Genomic DNA, 22,123 nt, shown 5'->3' with positions numbered 1-22,123 from the left:
GCGTATTTTTTGCACTCAGTGAGTTTGCTGACAGACTTCAACAGAGCTGAAATAGTTTTTATTGTACAGCCAGCCAGCCCAGATTTGGATTCAGCGTTTTCAGGGGAAGGCAGGGAGAGAGAGATAGAAAGAAGAGTACGTTGGAAAATCACTGCACTATTTTCTCTGTAAGTCAATTGCTTGAGTAGAGCTTCTTTCCTTTGCTAGGTATCAATGAATGCAGTGACCCTTCAATCAGTGGATGTGATCATGACTGCACGGACACCCAAACAAGTTTCTACTGTTCTTGTCATCCTGGATACAAACTTATGTCAGATAAACGAACTTGTGATGATATTGATGAGTGCAATGAAACTCCATCAGTATGTAGCCAGATTTGTGAGAACACAGCTGGCTCCTACATCTGTAAGTGTGCCCCAGGCTATATCCGGGAGCCTGATGGAAAAAGTTGCCGACAAAATAGTAATATCTCCCCATACCTTATTTTTAGCAACCGTTACTATCTGAGAAATCTCACAGCAGATGGCCAGTCTTACTCTCTCATTTTGCAAGGACTGAGAAATGTGGTGGCTCTGGACTTTGACAGGGTGGATAAAAGGTTGTACTGGATTGATGTGGGGAGGAAGGTCATTGAACGAATGTTCCTAAATGGAACAAATAAGGAGACTGTGATAAGTGATGATGTGCCGAATGGGGAAGGTATCGCTGTTGACTGGGTTGGCAGGTAAGAAAACACATTTTCTGTCTTTCTGAGCTACTAAGGTAATAGGAGGGAGTTTGCCTTAAGATTCTTCTACTTCATTACAAAAACCTCTGAAGAGCATTGAATTGATTTGAATTGTGGATGCAGTATTATACAGCTGCTCTGGAAAGTTTATGGTCTTGTAATATGCTGCATGGTGCTTTTGTTTAATTGGTCTCCTATCTATTTTGCTGAGGTTATATCAGAGTTAACTTCTCATCAATAATAATGTAGTGCTTCTCATGTGAGTCATATGCATGTTAGGAAATTATTGATGAACAGATGAGCTGAGCAGGCAGCTGGGAAATTACGTTTTCCTGGGGGTAGGGATTCTGAGCTTAGGCTAGTAGTTGCTATTATTTGCAGTATCTAGCAGAGGAAGAAATGTCAGGGTTGAAGCTGCATTATTTGCATAAACAATATGCTATAAGAGATTGCTAGATTCTAGTGAAGAAATAATGAGAAACATTATTGAACTTAAGCTCTTATACTGAAATGAAGAGCATTTTTTTTGCTCTTGACAGTCAAACCATACATTGATATTGATATCATTTGCTAAAGGCAGACAGTGTGAGGACAAAATTGGAAAGTACTTAGCATTGTGGTAATTTTTTAATTGCCTGCAATGTATCATAAAGTAGCTTAATCTATTTCCACAGAAACTGCTGTTATTTGGTGCCTTCTATGATAGTATTCTTGACTGTATTTCATCAGTTTTGCTTTTTTTTTTTTTTTTTGGCTGCATTACTCTCAGTATGAAAAGTTCAAAGCTCTTCAGAATAATGAGAGTGATTCAGAAAGTCACAATTGGAACTTACGAGAGCGTGATTTTATTGACATATTCACAGATTAGTTTTTTCACTGCTTTGTCTCTGAAGTTATGTTACTAGTGCTCCTAAATGCTTAAATGCTTTGTGACTGATAGAGGTGTGGAAGGAAAAGTCTAATTTGAGCCAAAGTGATCTTATTGCTCTTTTACTAATAGTTGCTGAACTAATTCAGCTACCATTAGATATGCCTTTGTTTAGGTGCTTCAGAAGGGCTGAAAGATCATATAATGGTGGATGAGGTGGTGTGCTGTTTCAGTAAAGGGTGAAGACTGGGAGACAGTAGCTACAGGCTGGGGAAGATTATCTTCTCATTTCTCCTACCTCATGGGTAGGAGTACCACAGTACTGATCAGAGTGGTATAGGCAGTCTTAGGCTCTTTCTGGAGTGATCCTGTGCACACTGAAGCCAAAAAAGCACTGCAGGCAATTTCAAAGTAGCCTACTTTAGTTCTAATTAATCAAATTAAATGCTTTATTTTGTTGCAGGCTTTCAAAAATCAGCGCTTCAGCTTGCATGTTATCTTTGATTACAGTTGCAGATCATTCCTAGGCAATGTAAAAGAAATATTAAAAAAAAATTGAAGTGAGATTGAAATTAGGCTTTCAAAGAGTAATAGCTAGCAGTTTTCAAAGGAGAACCTGCCAACTCTTTTACTTGTTTGATTAGAGCAGATGTGACAGCCTGGAGAAGGTGAACACTTTACAGCTCCAGTCACAATCCATTATACTGCCTGTGTGCTTTTCTGTGTCTCTTTGGCTGTTGTAGGAGAGGAGGAAAAGAAAATCTTGCTTAGTAATTTATAGGCAAATGGAATATTATCACTTAACTGGGCAGCTGCAAGTTTGAATTTGGAACCAATGACTGTGGACACAAGTACAGAAGAGTAAAAAGGGCAAACTGGAGCATGGTGTAGAAGGAGATGTTAGTACACTATGTGTATTCTTCCTTTATCATGGATATATTGCTTCTAGAAGGAAAAAAAAGTGAAATTCAACATGAAGTAAAATGAAGAAAGTAAATTAACTCTAAAACATTTCAGAAAATTGTACTGGGTGGATGCCTACAAAGATTGCCTCTATGTCTCTGAACTTGATGGAAGATTCCGGAAAAAACTGGTGGATCGATGTGTGGATATCAACAACACTTACTGCTTTCAGTATCCCAGAGCAGTTGTTGTTCATCCAAAATATGGGTATGATATTTCAAGAGTACTTTTCCTTTTAAATAGTTTTGCACTGTCTCTGAAAATCTGAAATAAATGTTGGCTTTGTGCTCTTTGATTTGTGTGACAGTAAATCTTAGCTGGAGCTTAGGAAAAACAGCAGCTTGCTTTTCTTAGCTTTATATGCTGGTCAGCCTGGTATTGAAAGTGGAATTTGGTTGCATATGGACAAGGAAATGTTGACTGCAAGGCTAAAAAAAAAGTTAACATGTGCCTGTGCAGCTTTGATATACAATGTGGTACTGATTGTATTCCTTAAAGATGATTGTGTTTGCATGCATCTGTTTGTTTTCTGTAGTGATTAGTATAGCAAGTAAATGCATTAACCTTTTACTTAAGTTCCTTGGTATCTGGTTTAATTTTTTTGCAAGAAATTCTGTCTTTCAGATCTGGCTTCTAATATTTACTTCAGCTTATTTTTGCTATAAGCCTAATTAGACATGTTTATTTGAACAGACAGGTTTACTGGACAGACTGGGCAGATCGAGCCTATATTGGACGAGCAGGCATGGATGGCAAGGACAAGACGGTGATTATCTCTACAAAGTTAGAGTGGCCCAATGGACTCACCATAGATTACACCAACGACAAGCTCTACTGGGCAGATGCCCATCTAAATTACATTGAGTACGTACACAGAGAAGAATAAAGCAACTGAATAATTTGCTTATACTGGATTTCAGTGGTAGCCTTTGTAAATGCTGTAAGCACCATGCTTGTATCCACTGATGCTAGGCAATCAGAGTCAGGAAGTCTGGAGCAGTAGGTGAAATGGATGACACAGTAGCCTAGTTCATATATTTGCAGTCTAGGTCCTACTAGAAATGTTCCAAAAACTATTGGAAAACTCAGGTTAAAAAAGTTACAATCTGTGCTTGAATATGCAAGTTACCTGTACTATATATCTATACCTTGCCTGAGCCAAGGCAGAATTGAATGTAAAATCACTATTTTTTATGCTCTTCTTTCTATGGGTTCAGCTAAAGTGTCTAAACGAGTTATGTGCTAATGAAACAATACAGAAATCATTAGAGGATGTCTGAAAACTTATCTGTAATGTTATTCTCAGCTTTTATAGAGGTGACTGTATACAGTATGAAATTTCCTGTTGGCACATAGCTTTTTCCTGTTAATTGATAAAAATCTACTAATTGCCTAGAGCTGGAAAATTATCCTGTAAATATCTGTTGAAATCCAAAAGTAACACTCTGGTTCTTGTGAAGGCATTGAATCACTTTAAAACAAATCCTTTATATTCATGTTTATATGTGCATTTAGGGTTGTACTTTCATCCATTTATTTTTCTTTACGTTTCATTTTTCTGGCAGCCTTTTCTATGCTGAAGTGTTAAGAATATCCTATTTAAAATATATATTAATTTCTACGTCTCTTTATTTCACCTGTATTTCATTGTTCAACCCTATATAGCAAGATAAAAAAAAAATAATTAAGTCTTATTAATGACACCTTATCAGAGGAGGCTCTAAATCAGGAAGGCATATAAAATGTTTAGGAGGCCTGTTGTGTTAAGTGTTCAGTTAGAAGCAGTCTGGATGATCCAGGCAAGCCAGTCTCTCATTTGACAAAAATAACTTATTGTGAAATATTTAGTGTGCAAAATTTCATTGGATTAGCTGATATCGTTCTATGGGAATATTTCACCTGTCATTGGATGTTTCCCTGTTACATTTCCTTACCTAGAATAACCTGTTCTACTTTTCTGCATATCTTGAAATTTATTTACTGAGGACAGTGCTCTGTCATAGGACTAAAGAAGCTGCAGTTCCAGTGTTATATGGTCCTGGTCACCAATAAAAGTCTAGCATTAACATATAAAGATGAAAAGATTGTTTAGCATTTATCTGAATGTTTTGTGCATTTTTCTTTATCTAGGTACTCTGACCTGGATGGACATCATCGTCATACTGTATATGATGGGACATTGCCTCACCCATTTGCAATAACGATTTTTGAAGACACAATATATTGGACTGATTGGAATACAAGAACTGTTGAAAAGGGTAATAAATATGATGGATCAGACAGGACTGTTCTTGTGAACACCACACATAGGCCATTTGACATCCATGTTTACCATCCATACAGGCAACCTTTTGGTAAGAAAAACAGTATTATGTTTGCATTTAGAAGGCTAGCTGTTACCTGGAAGCTAATATAAAAGATCCTGAATGGACTCTACTTTCTCATTCGCTGAGGGAAATGAAATGCTGAGAATAAATGTAGTCCTCTGCTTTACACTGACAAATGGTCTTTGATTAACTGCTGAAATAGAATCAGTATGGAAATGCATTATTTTAAATTAATTTCATAAAATTCAAGACTGGTAATATACGTTTCATGTGTGTGAAATCATATGTATTTATCTCTCTGAGTGCCTAATTATCTAGGTTTTGTTTTTAAACTTAATTCTTTAAGTATTAATACTTAATAAGTTTTCAGTACAGTATGAGAGAAGTCTCTTGAAGATGGAGACCATTATGTCCTGGGATTTGCAATGTGTGGTAATATTTATCATTCTTACTTTTTTTTTTTTTTTTTTTTTTTAACCAGTTAATAATCCTTGTGGCACCAACAATGGTGGTTGTTCCCATCTGTGTCTGATAAAAGCTGGTGGTCAAGGTTATTCCTGTGAATGTCCTGATAACTTCATGATTGTACAGTTTGGCAGTACAGCACACTGCCTTCCAATGTGCTCCAGCACCCAGTTCCTCTGTGCAGACACTGAGAGGTAAGAGCCAGCCATCTTCTTTTTTCTGATGCCTATTAAATATATATTTCACAATTTAGTCTTTTGAAAAGGGCACAAAAGCAGTAATTCCTCCTCACTATGATTCTATCATGTCCTAGCAAAGATGAAGCCAAGACCAGAAAGACTTTATTTAGGAAATATATCTGCAGACTCCTACTTTAAATGTTTTTTTTTCCACCTTTTTTCCCCATTACATATCATTGCTAATGTAGCAAAGTTTGGGTTGCTGGAAACCTGTAGATCCCAGAAACCATTTCCAGTCAAAATCACATGCCTGGAACTTTTCCCATTTGCATTTTTTTGTAACATATCTCTTTTTTCCCAGTACATGCTGTCTGGGAGTGTCCCAGGAAAACAAACAACAACAACAAAAAAACATTTAAAAGGTGTGGGGATGCATTTCATGCCCCTTTCTCTGATATAGCTGCAGAGGAAGGTGAGGAATGTAGTCAAAGAGCTTCTGTGCTGACACTGTATCACTCTGGAGCTTGAGATGTTGTTCTTCTAGGGTGACCTTTTGAAACACTGTTACAATGATGATCTCTCATGAAATTCTTGTGCTAAACAAATGAATTATTAATACATTACCTGATAAAAAAAATGTAAATGAAGATTGATTTCAAAAGCTGAGAGATGTTACCACAAATACACATTAAAATTCGGTCCTTATGAATGTACTATGAACACCTTTTAGAGGTCAGCCAGTATCATCTGTTTCTAGAGTGAGTCTAATGGCGTAATTTGTTAGCATGTGACACATGAAGCAGAAGAGATGAATTTCAATTTGTCTTGATAGTTTCAAGAAATTAGACTGAGACAAGACTGTTCTGTGCCATGAAAGGATGTTGTTTTTTTTTTTGTTGTTTGTTTGGTTTTTTGTTTGTTTTATCTGTAGAGACACTTCTCAACAAAGAAAACATTATTCTCTCTTTGTAGGTGCATTCCTATCTGGTGGAAATGTGATGGGCAGAGGGACTGTCGAGATGGCTCTGATGAGCCCCCTACCTGTCCACACCGATACTGCCCTGTTGGTCAGTTCCAGTGTAATGATGGGAACTGCACAAGTCCACATTTCTTATGTAATACCCAGTCAGACTGTCATGACAGATCAGATGAAGACCCTGTACTTTGTGGTATGTTACCAGTAATAATTTTAAGTGAGTTTTGCCAGTACAGACCATGCAAACAAAATATATTGTTATCTTTATCCCGTTTTCGCAGGTGAAAATGGTGCGTAGAGAGGTACAGGTCCTAATTGTCTAGTCTTGCACCTATGAGAGTAATTTATCTCAGTGCAGAAGAAAGCTAAAGAGATTAAAAACACACAAAAAGTAAATATTTCTTATGACTGTGACTCATATTTGCACTGGAAATAGGATGCATTCTGATTTATCTAGTGTAAATCCATGATCTGTATTAGTAATCTAAGTCTTCCTGATCTGCCTGTAGGTGTGCTCACTTTTTCGCGTATTTTTGAGCTTTGCATGACAAGACAAAATTATTTCACACTCTGTGTTGCACAAAACCCAGCACATGTAGGAAGACTGTTTTGGAGAGCTGTTTGTGATGGTAGTATTTTGGCAGTAGAGCCTAATTATGCTTGTGGAAAAATGTTGTTGCCTTAGAAACCTTATTCCATGTACTTACATCTAAATTAAAAAGTGCATTGGTAGTCTTCTACTTGTAAATAATGTATTTCTGGCAGTTGTGAGCATAGTAATATGGAGGAAAACATCAGTGTGGTTGTGTAATTGGTAGTTTCATTGCCACTCATTAGCAAAGTGTTTCTAACAATGATGGAATTATATGAAATTCCAATTTTATGTGAGTTTGAAATAGCTAAATTCTTAAATATGGCACAAAGGATTATTTGAAGTATATATTTGGCAGCTGCATAATGTGTCACTGTTTTTTATGTACTAGGTACACTTCAAAGTCAGTTTGAGTCTGTATATCTCCTTCTGTTCTTCATCTTGTGCATGGAAATAGAATCTTTTAGTTTAGAAAATATGTGGAAATCATGATGTATTGCTTCCTTTTGAAGAATTTTTCAGTATCTGTGAAATAGCAGTACGGTAGAGTTGTACATTTACAGATTGTGGAGCTGTCATTAGCACAAATTTTTGTTTCCTAGCCTGTTTTTTCATAGCTTAGAGGAACCAAGTGTGTCAAGTAAAATGAATCTAAGTTGATAGCATGGCTAGAGGCAGAATATCACTTCTGTCCTTAGTGGATGGGAGCCTGTGCCTCTATCATATTTGAATACTGGGTTTAGTCCCTTCTTTTTTAGGAGGATAGTACTGTCTCATTCCTAGAAAAACTTAGAGAGTAAGCGAGCTTGTGGGAAATGCACCCTGTAGCATTAGAAATAATCTGTACCTCAACTGGGCAAGTAGATTCTGATAATTTAGATATTTGTTGACCAAAAAAAAGGAAGTGTAGACATGATAAATGCCCAATTGTGGTAATACTGCTGCAGCAGATTATTCCTGTAAGTTTCAGTATCCTAATATCCAATTTGTATTCTTTCAGCTAATCACCAGTGTGAAACTCATCAGTGGCAATGTGCCAATAAGCGATGCATCCCAGAGGCCTGGCAGTGTGATAGAGAGGATGACTGTGGTGACAACTCGGATGAAGATATTACTCACTGTGCGAGTAGGACCTGTCCCCCAGGCCAATTTAAATGTAACAATGGCCGCTGCATCCCAGAGTCCTGGAAGTGTGATGTGGATGATGATTGTGGTGATAACTCTGATGAGCCATTCCATGAATGCAGTAAGTATTTAGCTGTAGTAAGCTGCCTAGTGGTGCAGCAAAAGCAGAGCAGACTGCATTACTTAATTTTCCTGAGATTGAAAATTAAATGGAAATAAATATTTCCTTCAAGATAGTTGCTGACATAGAAGAAGAGTACTAGAAAACATAGCTTCTGTGTGATAATTCACTGCTTTATCATTCTTGCAAATGAGGACGCTTAATTATGTTGACTTGCTTACCAAGAATGGAGAGTATCTCACAGTAACCTCCTTCAGGCTAGCAGTGTCATTTACTTGGTCCTTAAAAATCATTTTTACAAAATATTATGTACCTATATTACCTGCACAGAAACAGCAAATACCAGTTCATCAATTTCTACCTTGTTCCGCTTTGGAGTATGGTCTATGTCATGCTTTTTATGGAGAGCCAAAATATGTCATGAAAGTTCAGTAGTAGGAAGTATTGACTATAAATTGTAACCAGTTTTGTAAGGCAGAATGGCAAGATCAGTTTCCTGGCTAACAATTTCTTCCTGTGTTGCAGTGGGTCCTGCTTATCGTTGTGACAACCACACAGAATTCAGCTGTAGAACCAACTATCGCTGCATACCATTGTGGGCAGTGTGCAATGGGAATGATGACTGCAGAGACAATAGTGATGAACAAGGCTGTGGTATGTCTGGAAAAGAAGATACCTTCAACATAATTTATACCAAAAAGATTTCAATTTATAAACATCTTGGTTTTCTGAACATCTTTTCAATAATAATGAATCTGTTGTTTGTTTTTGTTGTTGTTGTTTTTGTTTTGTTTATTTATTTATTTTTTTTTTTAATTAATATCATGTAATTACACTGGTAGTTACATGTCTTTAGGAAAACTTCTGTGTTCAGGGATTCATTGTGCAGGTCATGTATTTACAAGCTCTGAAGACCAGGATCATATTATTTTGATTTACGTGTCATCAAATGAAACAGGAAATATTTTTACTTGAGCTCAGCTATTATAGACTAAGTGTCACTGTGTTCTGTGTTTATGTAACTCCTGTATTCCTGAAACCATTAGCTTGGGAAGTATAATAATACTTTCCCAGACTCTTACATTTGTGTTGAAACCACTCATAAGCTTTCATAGAAGTTTGTTGGGAAATCAGATCTCTGTATCAAGATCAGAAAAGACTCAAAGTTATAGCACTCTATGAGGACAGAATTGCAATTGTTGTTCTCTGCTTGTAGAAATAATTGTGAAAAAGCACATCACCACAAAACACACTCCTTCATTCAGAAATGCTTTTCTTTCTTTGGGCTCATTATTAGTAGAGTAATACAATCCATATATTTTAGTAGCTGTTAATTTAGTAAGTTTCTCCTTTGTGGGTAGAGTTGTTCCTTTGTAATCAGGATATAGAGGGTCAGGTTTATTAGAATCTTTCATACTGGAATAGTGGCGTGGTAAGGAGCAATCATTCTTTTCCTTTGATAGCATTAAATTTATTTTTTTGTTTCTCCACCTCACTTCTATATGGTTACTTCAGCTGCTTCTTAATCACTTTTGTCATTTGGCCCAATTTTTGATGCAAGTGTCTCTATCTACTTCCGTTATCTTTGGTGTTTTTCATCTCATCCAAAGATTATACTAATATGTGCTGGTCTTGTGTTTTTTGCAAATGGTTTATGCTGCAGAGGAGATGACTTGCAGTCCTTCTGGAGATTTCCGTTGTGACAATCATCGGTGTATCCCACTGCGCTGGAAGTGTGATGGAGATAATGACTGTGGAGATCAGTCTGATGAGCATAACTGCAGTGAGTTCTTTTTTTGCTCTAACAATGTAGTCTAGCTTTTGACTTAACTAGCCCTTTGTTTCTTATGAGAATGTGGCAGACAGATCTCAATTGCAATCATTTGGTAGTTTTACTTCATAGTCTATATTTTCTTTGCTGAATTATCATAACGATGTCTCAAAGAAGCATTTCTGATCAATAAAAAAAAGCAGGTAAAGCTAGTCATCGCTGTAAGATAAATTCCCATTTTCTGCTAGGAAATGACATCTTAATTCTGCAAATGTAGGAGCGCATAGTTTTATAAGGAGTTAACCTTGCTTACTTTTTCCTGATTTGAAATGCAGATTACTCCTATCTAAGTTTGTGATAAGTTTTTTTCCATGCAATGAGGAACAAAATGCAGAGAGTATGGGGAAAAGCTGTTACAATATTATTCAGTTTTAGTTAATATTATATTGTCAGGTAGTACTGCTCTTGTCTGGTTTAGTAAGGCATTTGTGGATATTTAAATCCACAGCTGAGAAAACTGGTAAATTTGTACTTTCATTTTAAATGAAGGTCCTCGTGAATGCACAGAAAGTGAATACCGTTGTGACAATTTGCGTTGCATTCCTTCCCGCTGGGTCTGTGATCATGATGACGACTGTGAAGACAATTCAGATGAACGTGACTGTGGTGTGTATTGTCTGGATGCTGCCTCTTACATGTTCACACTTTATTTCTAAATTTGTAAGTTTTCTGATATGTTTTATTCAAAGCATCTTTAATGGAGTAACATTGACTGTATCACTTCAGTTGTTTCACCAAAAGTTGCACTTATCTCAGTTTTAGTGGTCTGGGATGTTGCATCTGTAGGATGATGTTCTCTAAAGCTGAACACTTAATAGGATTTGAATGAACAGACATTTCAACAGTTGCTTGTGAATCTTTTCAGAGCTGAGGACCTGCCACCCAGGTTATTTCCAGTGTAATAGTGGGCACTGTGTTGCAGAGCGCTTCAGATGTGATGGAAGTGCGGACTGCCTCGATTTCTCTGATGAAATAACTTGCCGTGAGTTTCAAGTTTTGCAATTGCTGCACATTGAGCTTACTTCCAGAAACAGATGCACTTTACTGTCTCTTTACATGAAATGTCTCCTTAGAGGTACTGAATCTTCAGCAGCAGATAATGTCAGTAGAAGTTGAAGAGAATAATGTTCTTGATTGGCTTTTTAATGTAGGTTGCCTTCTCTTACATTAATTGTAAGCACAGTTGTACTGCTAGGAAATCAGTATGTTTCCCAGGTCCAACAGAAGGTAGATACTATTGAATTAAAATTCTTGACTATCCCACTTACACTGCTAAGTCCACTGTTTCCAATTGACCTGTATTCTTACAAGGTTTTGTAACAGAATGGGATTTCATAATGTTCAAATGAGTGGGTAGCTTCTATCTATTGATTCCTTCTTTCTATTGATCTTCAGTGAAGAAATACCCAAGTATTTGTATTACAACAGTTAATAATAATGTCATAATAATTTTATATTTTTCAGCAACACGGTATCCTAATGGTACATACTGTCCACCCATGATGTTTGAATGTAAAAACCATGTCTGTATCCAGCCATACTGGAAATGCGATGGTGATAATGACTGTGGAGATGACTCTGATGAAGAACTGCACCTTTGCTGTAAGAGAGGAAATGTATATCAAAATGTAAACATGTAGAATAAAATATGTAATTATAATTGGAGGAGTATAACAAAGAGTAAGGATGGTACTTTATATTTTCAAGTGGGATGGTTAAAATAAAGGCATAAGTTGGCCTTTAAAGTTATAATTCAGATAATGTATATTCTCAAAGGTGAGTCTTGTAAATAGAGTCAAAATGTTCCTCTAAATGTGTGTGACCACTTAATTAGCATGCTGAGTGTTCTGTCAGCTTACTTATAAACAAATCTAGCAACCTTGGTGTTATATGTAGTCATAGGATATCCCTTTGGTCAAAGATCATGTACTGTCTTCTGACAAAAAAATACATAGTGCCCTGACATATGATCACCAAAGTGTAGAGAAAATGTTCTTTTGAATGCCCCCATTGTGCATTTTATAATATATGAGATGTTTCAGTGTTACAGATTAAAACTGATCAGGATATCTTGTGACTCAATGGTGTGAGGTTATCAATGTGACTGACTTAATCTCTCTTTTCAGTGGATATTTCTTGTGAATCTCCATTCCGTTTCCGATGTGAAAACAATCGCTGTATATATAGTCATGAGCTGTGCAACCAGGAGGATGACTGTGGAGATGGAAGTGATGAGAAGGAGGAACACTGTATGTACACACACAGAATTTGGCAGCAAATAGGAAATTCAGTAATTGCAGTGTGCTTAATAGTGCTGAAGACCATCAGAAATGTCGAAATCAAACATAAGTATATGAAAACTGGTTCTTAATATGAAATAATGTGAACTATTATTGCTGGTACTGTGTTCACAGCTCCCCATATAAGTTGCAAAATTAAGCAACTGTTTGCCTGAAAAGTACAGAATATGATTTTTGAAATAAAATTCTATTATGAACTTTACCTAAATTTATTTACAATAAAGTCCTTTTAAAGTAAGAAAGAAGAAAAAGTTTGGTTGTATTATAAGAATGTGATAGATGAGAGACCCTAGTCATTATTTTACCAAATTGCATCAGCCTTCCTCACTAGAAATGTGTAATAGTGCTGTCTCTTGGTTCTGTATAACTGAACTTGTGATACAAGACTGATTATCTTCTCAACTGTAGGTAGAGAACCAACCCCAAGACCTTGTACAACTGAAGAATTCAAGTGTAGTAATGGAAATTGTATTCCTCTACATGATGTCTGTGACAATTATGATGACTGTGGAGACCATTTTGATGAAATTGGCTGCAGTAAGTAATAATAGAATACGAAATTTCAGTCCTATTAAAAGAAACATTTCAGGAACAGTGCATGTTTCTTGGATAGAACAGTAGGAAGTATTAATGTTGAATTAGTCTGTGAGGGGTTTAATCTGATTAGTCATTACAATATCATTTTTTAACTTCCTTGAGGGAAAGCCATAAGAAATTCAGTGCTGATTTCTCTGTTCCCCATACATTTCTAATTGTCTTTAGGTAATATAACCTAGTGCAGTGACTTGATGAAAATATAAAAATACAGAAATAATGTGAAACAATGAAAATCAGGCAGCTCCTGACATTCAGCATTCTACATTTGTGAATAGATGCAAATGCAGGTCAGATGTTAACATTCATAATGTTCCCAACATCAAAAACCTGAGATGTTGTGAGAAGAGCTTTTTGTGTTTGTACAATAAGTTTATGTTTCTACACTGAATTGAGGTGTTTAAATTAGCACTGGGATGTATATGTTACAAGTGAGATAGCAAAATGTAACGTCTTAGTATCTTATGTTCTGTCAATAAACATATATTACTCCTTTCCTATTTACATGCAGTGTATCTGAATATGGAAAAGCTTTCTATATTTGTGAAGTATGGAAAAATCAATGTAATTTTGTATGTACTCTGAGAAGAATACAATCTTCTATCTGTCATAGATTATCTATCATACTTCACTTGCCTTTTCCATTATGGGCATGTCTCAAAGAGTAGTGCATTCATTCTACGCAGTGATCTATATTGACTTCAGAAGGCTTTAAATGAGTGAGCTGTCTGTGCCCTGTATGGTAACTTTTTGCTTAGATGATAAGGAAAGAATAGATAAGAAGCATATTGGCCAAGCTAGGAGGTAGTCAAGTTTGTTAAACAGATTCTGCAGTTGCTGAAGATACTGTTGAGGAGTTGAGCATGGTTGATTATAGATATTATCCTGACCCTAATCACCTGCTTCTAGAGGTGAAACTATTCTTAGTTGACTTTTGACTGGTGCTTACTGTGCTCTGTAAGTTACTTACACCTTAGAGAGAAAAGATGTTCACATTAATTAGATTTTGCTTAGGAAAATAAAGCTATTTTCAGTGACAGTGTTCATATAGACAGTGATCAAAATTATGACTTCCTTATTGCTTTATTTTTTGGTTATAAATGTCTAATTTGTGTTATTTTCAGATCCTGGAACAGAACGAACTTGTGCAGAAAATATCTGTGAGCATAACTGTACCAACTTGAATGAAGGAGGCTTTATCTGTTCTTGTAGGCCAGGTTATAAGGCCAGTGAAAATAACCGAAACTCCTGTGATGGTATTTTCTGTCTTCTAAACATCTTCTCACTGACAAGTGTTCAATGATCTATCACTTCATCTTTCTATATGCCTACTTATTCTTGCATTATAACAGGATGTTCATATGTTTACCAGATGCTACTTAAACCATTTTGCTGCTTAATCATTCTGCTAACATGCACGTCATTCAACAAAGGCTTGTTCAGATTTGTTCTAATCTTTTACTGGCTGTGGTTTTGTTTTTGCTTTTCTGTGTATACATTTAGTTGTATTTTTGCAGACCAAGGAACAGAAATATGCTTTTATTTTTCCTTATTGAAAGAAGACTTATTGGAGGGTACAATTCTCATGTTGTACTGTTCTCAGTAAAAACTCATGCAGTTTTTTTGCCTAGATTATATGCAGATTAAATATTGTGAGGAGTTTACACAGAGGCCATTGAAGGTACTATGTTGCATGACCACCAACATGTTTACCATTTCAGTATGTTCTGATGGGATTGCTTCTGTTTGTTGATCCCAGATATGATGGATGATTTGTAGTTTTATTAAACGTGGTCCAAGGCCATTCTTCTTAATCCTTCCTGCTGATACAGTTTCTTTTTGTTTCACCATTTCTAGAAGGTTTTGCTCTTGCACCTCATTGTAGTTCACCAAAGAAAGACAAGAGATGAGGCAGATTTAACACAAACGTGTGATAAAAAGTGTGTCTGAAAAGTAATCTGATAAGCGGGAGCTGGAGTTCTTTTAGATAACTGATATTGATGTTGAAGATCATTTATTACATCACTGATCTATGGGGAAAAGGGTAAATGTACTGCTTAATAGAGTAAAGATGACCAAGTTGTGGAAGAAAGAGAATAAAATCTTTTTATCTTCTCTTTACAGATATCAATGAATGTGAGATCTTTGGAACGTGCACTCAGGACTGCAAAAATTCCAAAGGAAGCTATGAATGTTTTTGTGCAGATGGCTTCAAGTCTGTAGGTGATCAGCAAGGGAAACAGTGTGCAGCTAATGGTATGTTAAGCAACAGCAAGATTGATTGCTACCTGCAAAGAGCAAGAACAGATAGAGAGTTGGAGCAGCAGCTAATAATAATAGAACAGTAGTACAGAGTTGTAGGAAAAAAAGACAAAATGACAGCACAATAGTATTATATAAAATGCTGAAACAATTCTGTATTTAGGTAATTACTTACAGTGTAACAGCTTTAAGAGATACTGGATGACCTTGTGGATTTCTCCCCCTCTACTCAGCTCTTGTGAGGCCCCATCTGGAGTACTGTGTCCAAGCCTGGGGCATCCAGCACAAGAAAGATGAAGAGCAGGTTGCCCAGAGAGGTTGTGGATGTCCCATCCCTGGAGGCATTCAAGGCCAGTCTGGATGTGTCTCTGGGCAGCCTGGTCTAGTGGTTGGTGACCCTGCCCATGGCAGGGGGGTTGAAACTAGATGGTCTTTGAGGTCTTTTCCAACCCAGGCTGTTCTACAATTCTATGATATGATATTTTTACCTCTGTATGTGCTAGTATCTGAAATCTAGTTCTTGAAATACCTTTTCCATAGGAAGAAGTATCTAGGCATTCTACAAATCTAGAAATTTTCAGGGCTCAGTGACAGAAGATAATATGATTGTAGCTGAGAACCATATGAAATTGCTTGTGCCTGAAGTTCTTCTATGTAGATATGATTAATGTAAGAGGACTTCTCTGGAAGAAGGCCTAGGATCCAAGTCCGTGGCTTCCAGCAGGACATTGTGATTAAAAAAAAAGGCTGTACAGTTAAAATTCCTGACAAGCACAGTGAGCCAGGTGGGACTCATACCCCCGTGGAGCGTTGAAGCTAAACCGAAATTAATATGTGGCCACAAAGAAGAGCGTTCTTCTGAAACAGATAGAAGAACTAAGGCAGCTGCTAACTTGAGTAGTTTGAAAGCTCCGAAGCTTCAGAAGCAGAGCTGTGTCCCTTCTACTTTCTTATTTAGAGAGAAATTGTTAAAACTCCAATTTAGTTTTGACAATAAATGATTTTTTTTTCCCTGAAAATAAATGCACATGAGAAAAATTAATTATCATTTGTCTAGGTAATCCTCCATTGTTGCTGCTGCCAGATAATGTGCGCATTCGAAGATATAATCTCTCTTCAGAACAGTACTCTGACTATATTGATAACCAGGAGCGTGTCCAAGCTCTGGATTATGACTGGGACCCTGAAGGGATAGGCCTGAGTGAGTATGTGTAGAAAATCAGTACTCAGCCATGCAGTGAATAGTTGAGAAAGACATATTTTTGTGTCATAGGTATTTAATTTATGTTGGAAATCAAAATCAAAGTAGATAAACTAATTGGACAGATCTTGTTTGAATGTGCCTATTCTATTCTACTTGTTCTTCAGCGTCAGTGTGGTTCCTTTTAATTCTTTACTTTGATTTTATATAGTTTTTGTTCTGTTTTCCTTTTGTTTTGGTATGAATTCAGCTGTGGAATTGATACTTCTTACAATTATGCATTAGTAAAGGATTGCTATGAACAAGCCCCCTTTCTTCTGGGGGTCCCCAAACCTGATTCAAGTCCTGTGAAAACTGAGCTAAACTACACAGTGTCCTGTGCGTAAGTTTCAAAGTTGAGGTACTGTATTCTTGAGAAACGTGATGTGCATTTCCTTATAATCTATGTCAAGATGATTTTAGGTGCATGAGCCAACTATGATGACAGTTTGACTGCTAACACAATGTACATGGCTTAGTTGAACAAAAAATTCTGCATTCTTATGAATAAAAAATTGGAAATAGTATCTTGATGTAAGAGCCGCTGAAAAATAAGAATTTTCAAAGAATTCTGAATAACTAGACCCTAAAAAATATCTTTTTGTTGTTGTTTTTTAAGGTATTGTATACTTCAGCATTCTGGCACAGGGTTCTCAGTTTGGAGCCATCAAACGTGCTTATCTGCCCACCTTTGACAGCAGTGGAAACAATCCTACAAAAGAAGTTGACTTGAATCTCAGATACATAGTTAATCCCGATGGCTTAGCTGTTGACTGGGTTGGAAGGTGAGTGTACTGAAATGCTAGTAAAATGTTGTATACTTAACATGATAAGGATCTGACAGGAAGTGCAAAATCCACTTTTATTTTCCTTATGAATTCTCTGTTTCAAGATATTTGGTTTGAAGGTAGTCCAAAGGCTTTTAGCTCTCTTTGCCCAGACAGCAGGTTAATATGTGAAATACATGTTGAGGATGGCACCATGCATTCTCTTGCATTGTTCCATAAGTGGCAGTTTTGTGTCAGTTAGTGATAATATGCTACCTTTTGTGACAGATGGATTCTTTTTTGAGGACTCGGGTAAACTTGAAAACAAGTTTTCACTACTGTTGAAAGCAGATCTTCCCAGTCTTGTAATAGAGTTAATTTTCTCTTTTCTCATTTTTTACTGCCCTTGCGCTATCTGTGCTAGTCCCAAAGCAATGATGCTCTGAAGTGTGATGATTTTTATGTGTGTTCTCAGAAAATGATTATGTTTCTGTAATTGTGCCTGAAAGAAAGACTGTTTTTTTTCCCTTCCTCTTTTGGTTGTGACTGTTCTTCAAGCTAAAATATGGCAAGTGTTTTTTTTTTGTTTGTTTTTTTTGTTGTTGTTGTTGTTTGGTTTTTTTGTTTGTTTTTTTTTTGTTTGTTTTTGTTGTTGTTGTTTTTTTAGGTTTGTTTTTCTTAATTAATTCTAGAAATGATGAGATTGTTCCTCTTTTTTTCTCCCATGGAGAAAAATTCAAAGAAAGTTGGGCATAACTTTAAGTTAACTCTAAGTTTAAATCTGATGTTGATGGTATCAGGATGTTCGTGTTGATGGTGAAAATTTTCAGGTGTAATCCATACATATTCGTTTCACTGATTTTGTTCGATTTTTGGTGTAGCTTTAAATTTTTTTTAAATTATTTCTCTCTCAAGTGTAAGCCATTTACTTTTGAAATGTTTTGATTTCTGTATTTTAGACATCTTTACTGGACTGATGCAGGGACTAATCGAATAGAGGTGGCAAAATTAGATGGGCGGTACAGAAAATGGCTTATCTTTTCTCTTCTGGATCAACCAGCAGCTATTGCTGTCAATCCAAAACGTGGGTAAGTTACTAGAGGACTTCCCAGAATTATTTTCAATGTCACTCAGTAAAAAAAATGAAAAATCACAATGATAAACTTTACAGGAAAGAGTTAAAGGTATATTTTCCTGATTAAATTCAGGTTTTTCTTTTTATTAGGAAATTTATATCCATGGAAATACATTTTAGGATTAGATTTCATACAGTTACTTGCATTGATGATATAACAGTAGACAGACCAAATAAAAAATTCCTTTCTATAATGCTGTGTTCTCACCACATTTCTGTATAAACTTCTATATTACTACTGACGTAGGGAAATGGATGCGAAGCTGTTTTTACTGACTTCAGGTAGTGGAGAAGTAGTGTCTTTCAGTGAAAAACAGTGTAAATGTACTGGAATGTTAAACAGCCGTTCTTGGGGCGTTTTGTATTTGATGATGGATCTCAGGACATTGTGATATGTACTTCTAAGCTGGAGTAAAGTGACATAGTTCCTTGAAGTCATTTGGTCTCTGGCTTTATCTCAACTGATGAGTGCTCAAAATATTCGCTCATTTTTCTTCCACTGAGAATGAGAAATTGTCATTGAAACCACTTTTTCTCCAAATCAGGACATGAGATGCAAACATCTTTATCTTTTGTACTTGTAACATGCTTATTCCATGACCTTGGTGGGACCTTACTAATTGCAGCTACAAAACATAGTCTGCTGCTGAGCAGCTTTATATTTCATGACTGACTGGTTCTATTAAATTCTAATGTATGACTGTGGCTAATTCTGAATTAATTTGAATTCTGGTTGTGTTCTTTCAGGCTTATGTACTGGACTGACTGGGGAAGGCATCCCAAGATTGAATGTGCCTGGATGGATGGACAGCAAAGACGAACTTTGGTCTCTGAAGACCTTGGCTGGCCAACAGGTCTTTCTATTGATTATTTGAACAATGATAGGATCTATTGGAGCGATTCCAAAGAAAATATTATTGAATCTATGAGACATGACGGGACAGACAGAACCATAGTATTACATGGAGGTAAGAATTTATTGTGAAACTCACGCAATAGTAACCAAGATGTGTGCTTAACAAGCACTTAGTTTGCACATGTGGGCTAGATTTTCAAGAGCTTTTCAAAGAACAAGTCTAGGTAGTATTTTCTCCTCCATTATGCAGGGATATGTAGCACACCAGGTTCAAAGTTCACAATGCCTGGAACCCAGATAACCCAAGAGTACGTGACCAGCATAGGGACAAGATGGAAAATTAGTTTCTTGTGCTTTTAATATATATTAATAAGCAGCTTGCAGATATCAGTTCTGTGAGGTGATGAGTCTTGTGATGATATTTATCTTCTGCTATGAATGTCTTGAAGAGAAAGGATTAAATGACAGGTTTGGTTAAAGAATAACAGTTGTATTGTTTTTGCAAGAGATTTGCTTGCTGACATTATACTATTTGGCTCTTTTGAGAAGTAGGCAGTCCATACAGCCTTGATGTCTTTGAAGGCCATTTATATTGGATAGCTAAAGAACGAGGAGAAGTCTGGAAAAAAGATAAATTTGGAAATGGAGACAAGGTGAAAGTGCTGACTGTGAATCCATGGCTTACTCAAGTGCGCATCTATCACCAGCATAGATACAATCAGTCAGGTAGGTAATTAGCAACCTGGATAAGCCATTCATTTCTGTGACAATTGAAAGTTGGTATTGTTGTTTTCAAAGAGCTTAGTAACCTTCTGATAACATGTCAATCAGCTTGTGATTTTATTTCTGAAAACAAAAAATGAGAGTCTGGTAAGTATTTTCTACATAAAATGAAATCAGCAGTGAAATAGCATGCGCTGATCTTCAGAGTCTATTACTAATAGGTCACAGCCCTGTCCTTTCCGTTCTTACATTCATCTTGGAACTGTTTGATATGGCAGTCACAATATGAATTTATCCCAAAAATATACAAATTACTGGCCACTTACTGTTGCCCCAAGGGAGCTGTTTTAACTATGACATGTCTGCAGTAATCACACAGGAGTTATTCAGAAGAACATCCAGCATGCACCTCTTCAAAGATGTTTTAGCTTCCAGAAAGAAAAGGCTTCCTGTTGCTCAGAAGTGTTCTGTTTCTTCACGTCCTGGTACTGTGCTCTTTTACTTAGGAAGAATGTAAGAAAAGTCAGACAGAAGGCTTTGATAAAAATGTAGTGTTGAGGCATCAGTTGTTCTAAAAAAAAACGTATTTAGACTTGTTTTGATTTCTGGTACGTTGTATTGATGATACATTACTGACTATGCAGTACCCTGCTTTATTTCAGTAACTGAGATGTGCCTGAGCTGCTGAACTTTTCTTCATCTTCCTCTACCACATTTTTTATCTTTCAGTGCCTAATCCTTGTAAAGATGTCTGCAGCCATCTCTGTTTGTTGAGACCAGGAGGATACACCTGCGCTTGTCCTCAAGGGACTCGGTTTGTAGAAGGCAGCAGCACAGAGTGTGATGCAGGTAAAATAATTTGTGAAACTGAAAATAAAAGCAAAGAAAGTTTTGCCTTAAGAATACAAGTGCACTACTGAGTTAGAAATATAGAGGGATGATATGACTGATAAAAACATCTGCTCTAAGTCAGGAAATAAGGCTTTTATTTTCAGCTGTCTGTGTTTTGTGGTCAGTACATGTACTTCACATGTACTCTTTGGCTATGATTTGTAAAATATAGAAATACCACTTGAATGTCCAGACTCAGCTGCAAAATTGGCCACAGTTTTGAAATGTTTTTAAGATTTAGAAGTACATATTTTCCAAATGCATTCATTTCAGAATTAGAGATTTTCTGACAAACTGTGATTAAATAAAATGGCTTGTGTTGATAATTCTGTACAAGCTATTTGCATGATCAGTATAATAGTGTATGTTAGAAACTGGAATCAAAGCTTACGGGTCTCACAGCATGGACAGAGATAACTTACAGATAATCATATACTGGACAGCTTTTAAGTGCTAGAGACTAGTGCTTGATGGTTACAGAGCAGTAGAGTCCCCATAGTGCATCCAAAAGCACCAGTAAAATAGAATTACTCTGCCTTTCCCAAAAAGAAAGCATACCAGTGCAGGATTTCTGTTTCTTTAGCACTCCTAGCTTACAATGGCATGAACGGTAACCAAAATGTCTTTGTCCTTGCAACATCTCTCTAAGTAGTTAAGCTTATAACATTATATCAAGGATCTTTTCCAGTTCTCTGAATTATTTTCTTTCTGCATTTACACAGCCTTTCCTCTTACTTGCATTTTCTTGATAAGTGATGCTGCTTTCTGTTGCCACAAAATGCAAGCTGCAGAGAAAATGCTAGTAAGCTGATGTAATAGTGAGTGGAAGTATACAATGCAGATTACAATAAGTAACACTGTTGATTGCATTTGCTAGTACTTGCTGTGAATGTGCTTCCAGCCACTGGTTTTCTAGATAAGTAAATACATGGCAGCTTGCCAGCTCTCTCTGTATAACTTCCGGCTGCTTGGATCAAAGAGTTTGAGGAGGAGGTGAAGTATTGCAGCTTTCTGAATAGAAAGCCTTGAAGGATAGTGGTCTGCATTGATTTGGCAAACAAAAGTGATGGCGCATACAACTTTTGAGTTGCTTCTGTACACTTTTATTGAATAAGCCCTTACTTTCTGATAACAGTTTTTGCTTCAATTAAAATAAATTTGGCAGAAATACAACAAAACAT

At 36.5% G+C, this 22,123-nt stretch overlaps 1 protein-coding gene across 1 annotated transcript in view; it reads left to right on the top strand.

The window, feature by feature from the left end:
- LRP2 (LDL receptor related protein 2) overlaps positions 1 to 22,123 on the top strand; it is a 105,905-nt gene that overhangs the window by 75,201 nt on the left and 8,581 nt on the right. Inside the window, exons 51-72 of the mRNA XM_072341035.1 lie at positions 208 to 724; positions 2,613 to 2,765; positions 3,252 to 3,422; positions 4,689 to 4,912; positions 5,367 to 5,544; positions 6,502 to 6,698; positions 8,098 to 8,343; positions 8,869 to 8,997; positions 10,007 to 10,126; positions 10,664 to 10,780; positions 11,040 to 11,156; positions 11,639 to 11,776; positions 12,301 to 12,423; positions 12,883 to 13,011; positions 14,193 to 14,324; positions 15,193 to 15,324; positions 16,388 to 16,531; positions 17,190 to 17,355; positions 18,297 to 18,425; positions 19,220 to 19,440; positions 19,878 to 20,054; positions 20,781 to 20,900. Coding sequence (XP_072197136.1) covers positions 208 to 724; positions 2,613 to 2,765; positions 3,252 to 3,422; positions 4,689 to 4,912; positions 5,367 to 5,544; positions 6,502 to 6,698; positions 8,098 to 8,343; positions 8,869 to 8,997; positions 10,007 to 10,126; positions 10,664 to 10,780; positions 11,040 to 11,156; positions 11,639 to 11,776; positions 12,301 to 12,423; positions 12,883 to 13,011; positions 14,193 to 14,324; positions 15,193 to 15,324; positions 16,388 to 16,531; positions 17,190 to 17,355; positions 18,297 to 18,425; positions 19,220 to 19,440; positions 19,878 to 20,054; positions 20,781 to 20,900 — 3,780 coding nt within the window. The remainder of the gene's footprint in view (positions 1 to 207; positions 725 to 2,612; positions 2,766 to 3,251; positions 3,423 to 4,688; positions 4,913 to 5,366; positions 5,545 to 6,501; positions 6,699 to 8,097; positions 8,344 to 8,868; positions 8,998 to 10,006; positions 10,127 to 10,663; positions 10,781 to 11,039; positions 11,157 to 11,638; positions 11,777 to 12,300; positions 12,424 to 12,882; positions 13,012 to 14,192; positions 14,325 to 15,192; positions 15,325 to 16,387; positions 16,532 to 17,189; positions 17,356 to 18,296; positions 18,426 to 19,219; positions 19,441 to 19,877; positions 20,055 to 20,780; positions 20,901 to 22,123) is intronic.

The sequence above is a fragment of the Excalfactoria chinensis genome, chromosome 7 (assembly GCF_039878825.1).
Source record: "Excalfactoria chinensis isolate bCotChi1 chromosome 7, bCotChi1.hap2, whole genome shotgun sequence".
NCBI lineage: Eukaryota > Metazoa > Chordata > Aves > Galliformes > Phasianidae > Excalfactoria > Excalfactoria chinensis.
This window is presented reverse-complemented; position numbering and strand designations above follow the sequence as displayed.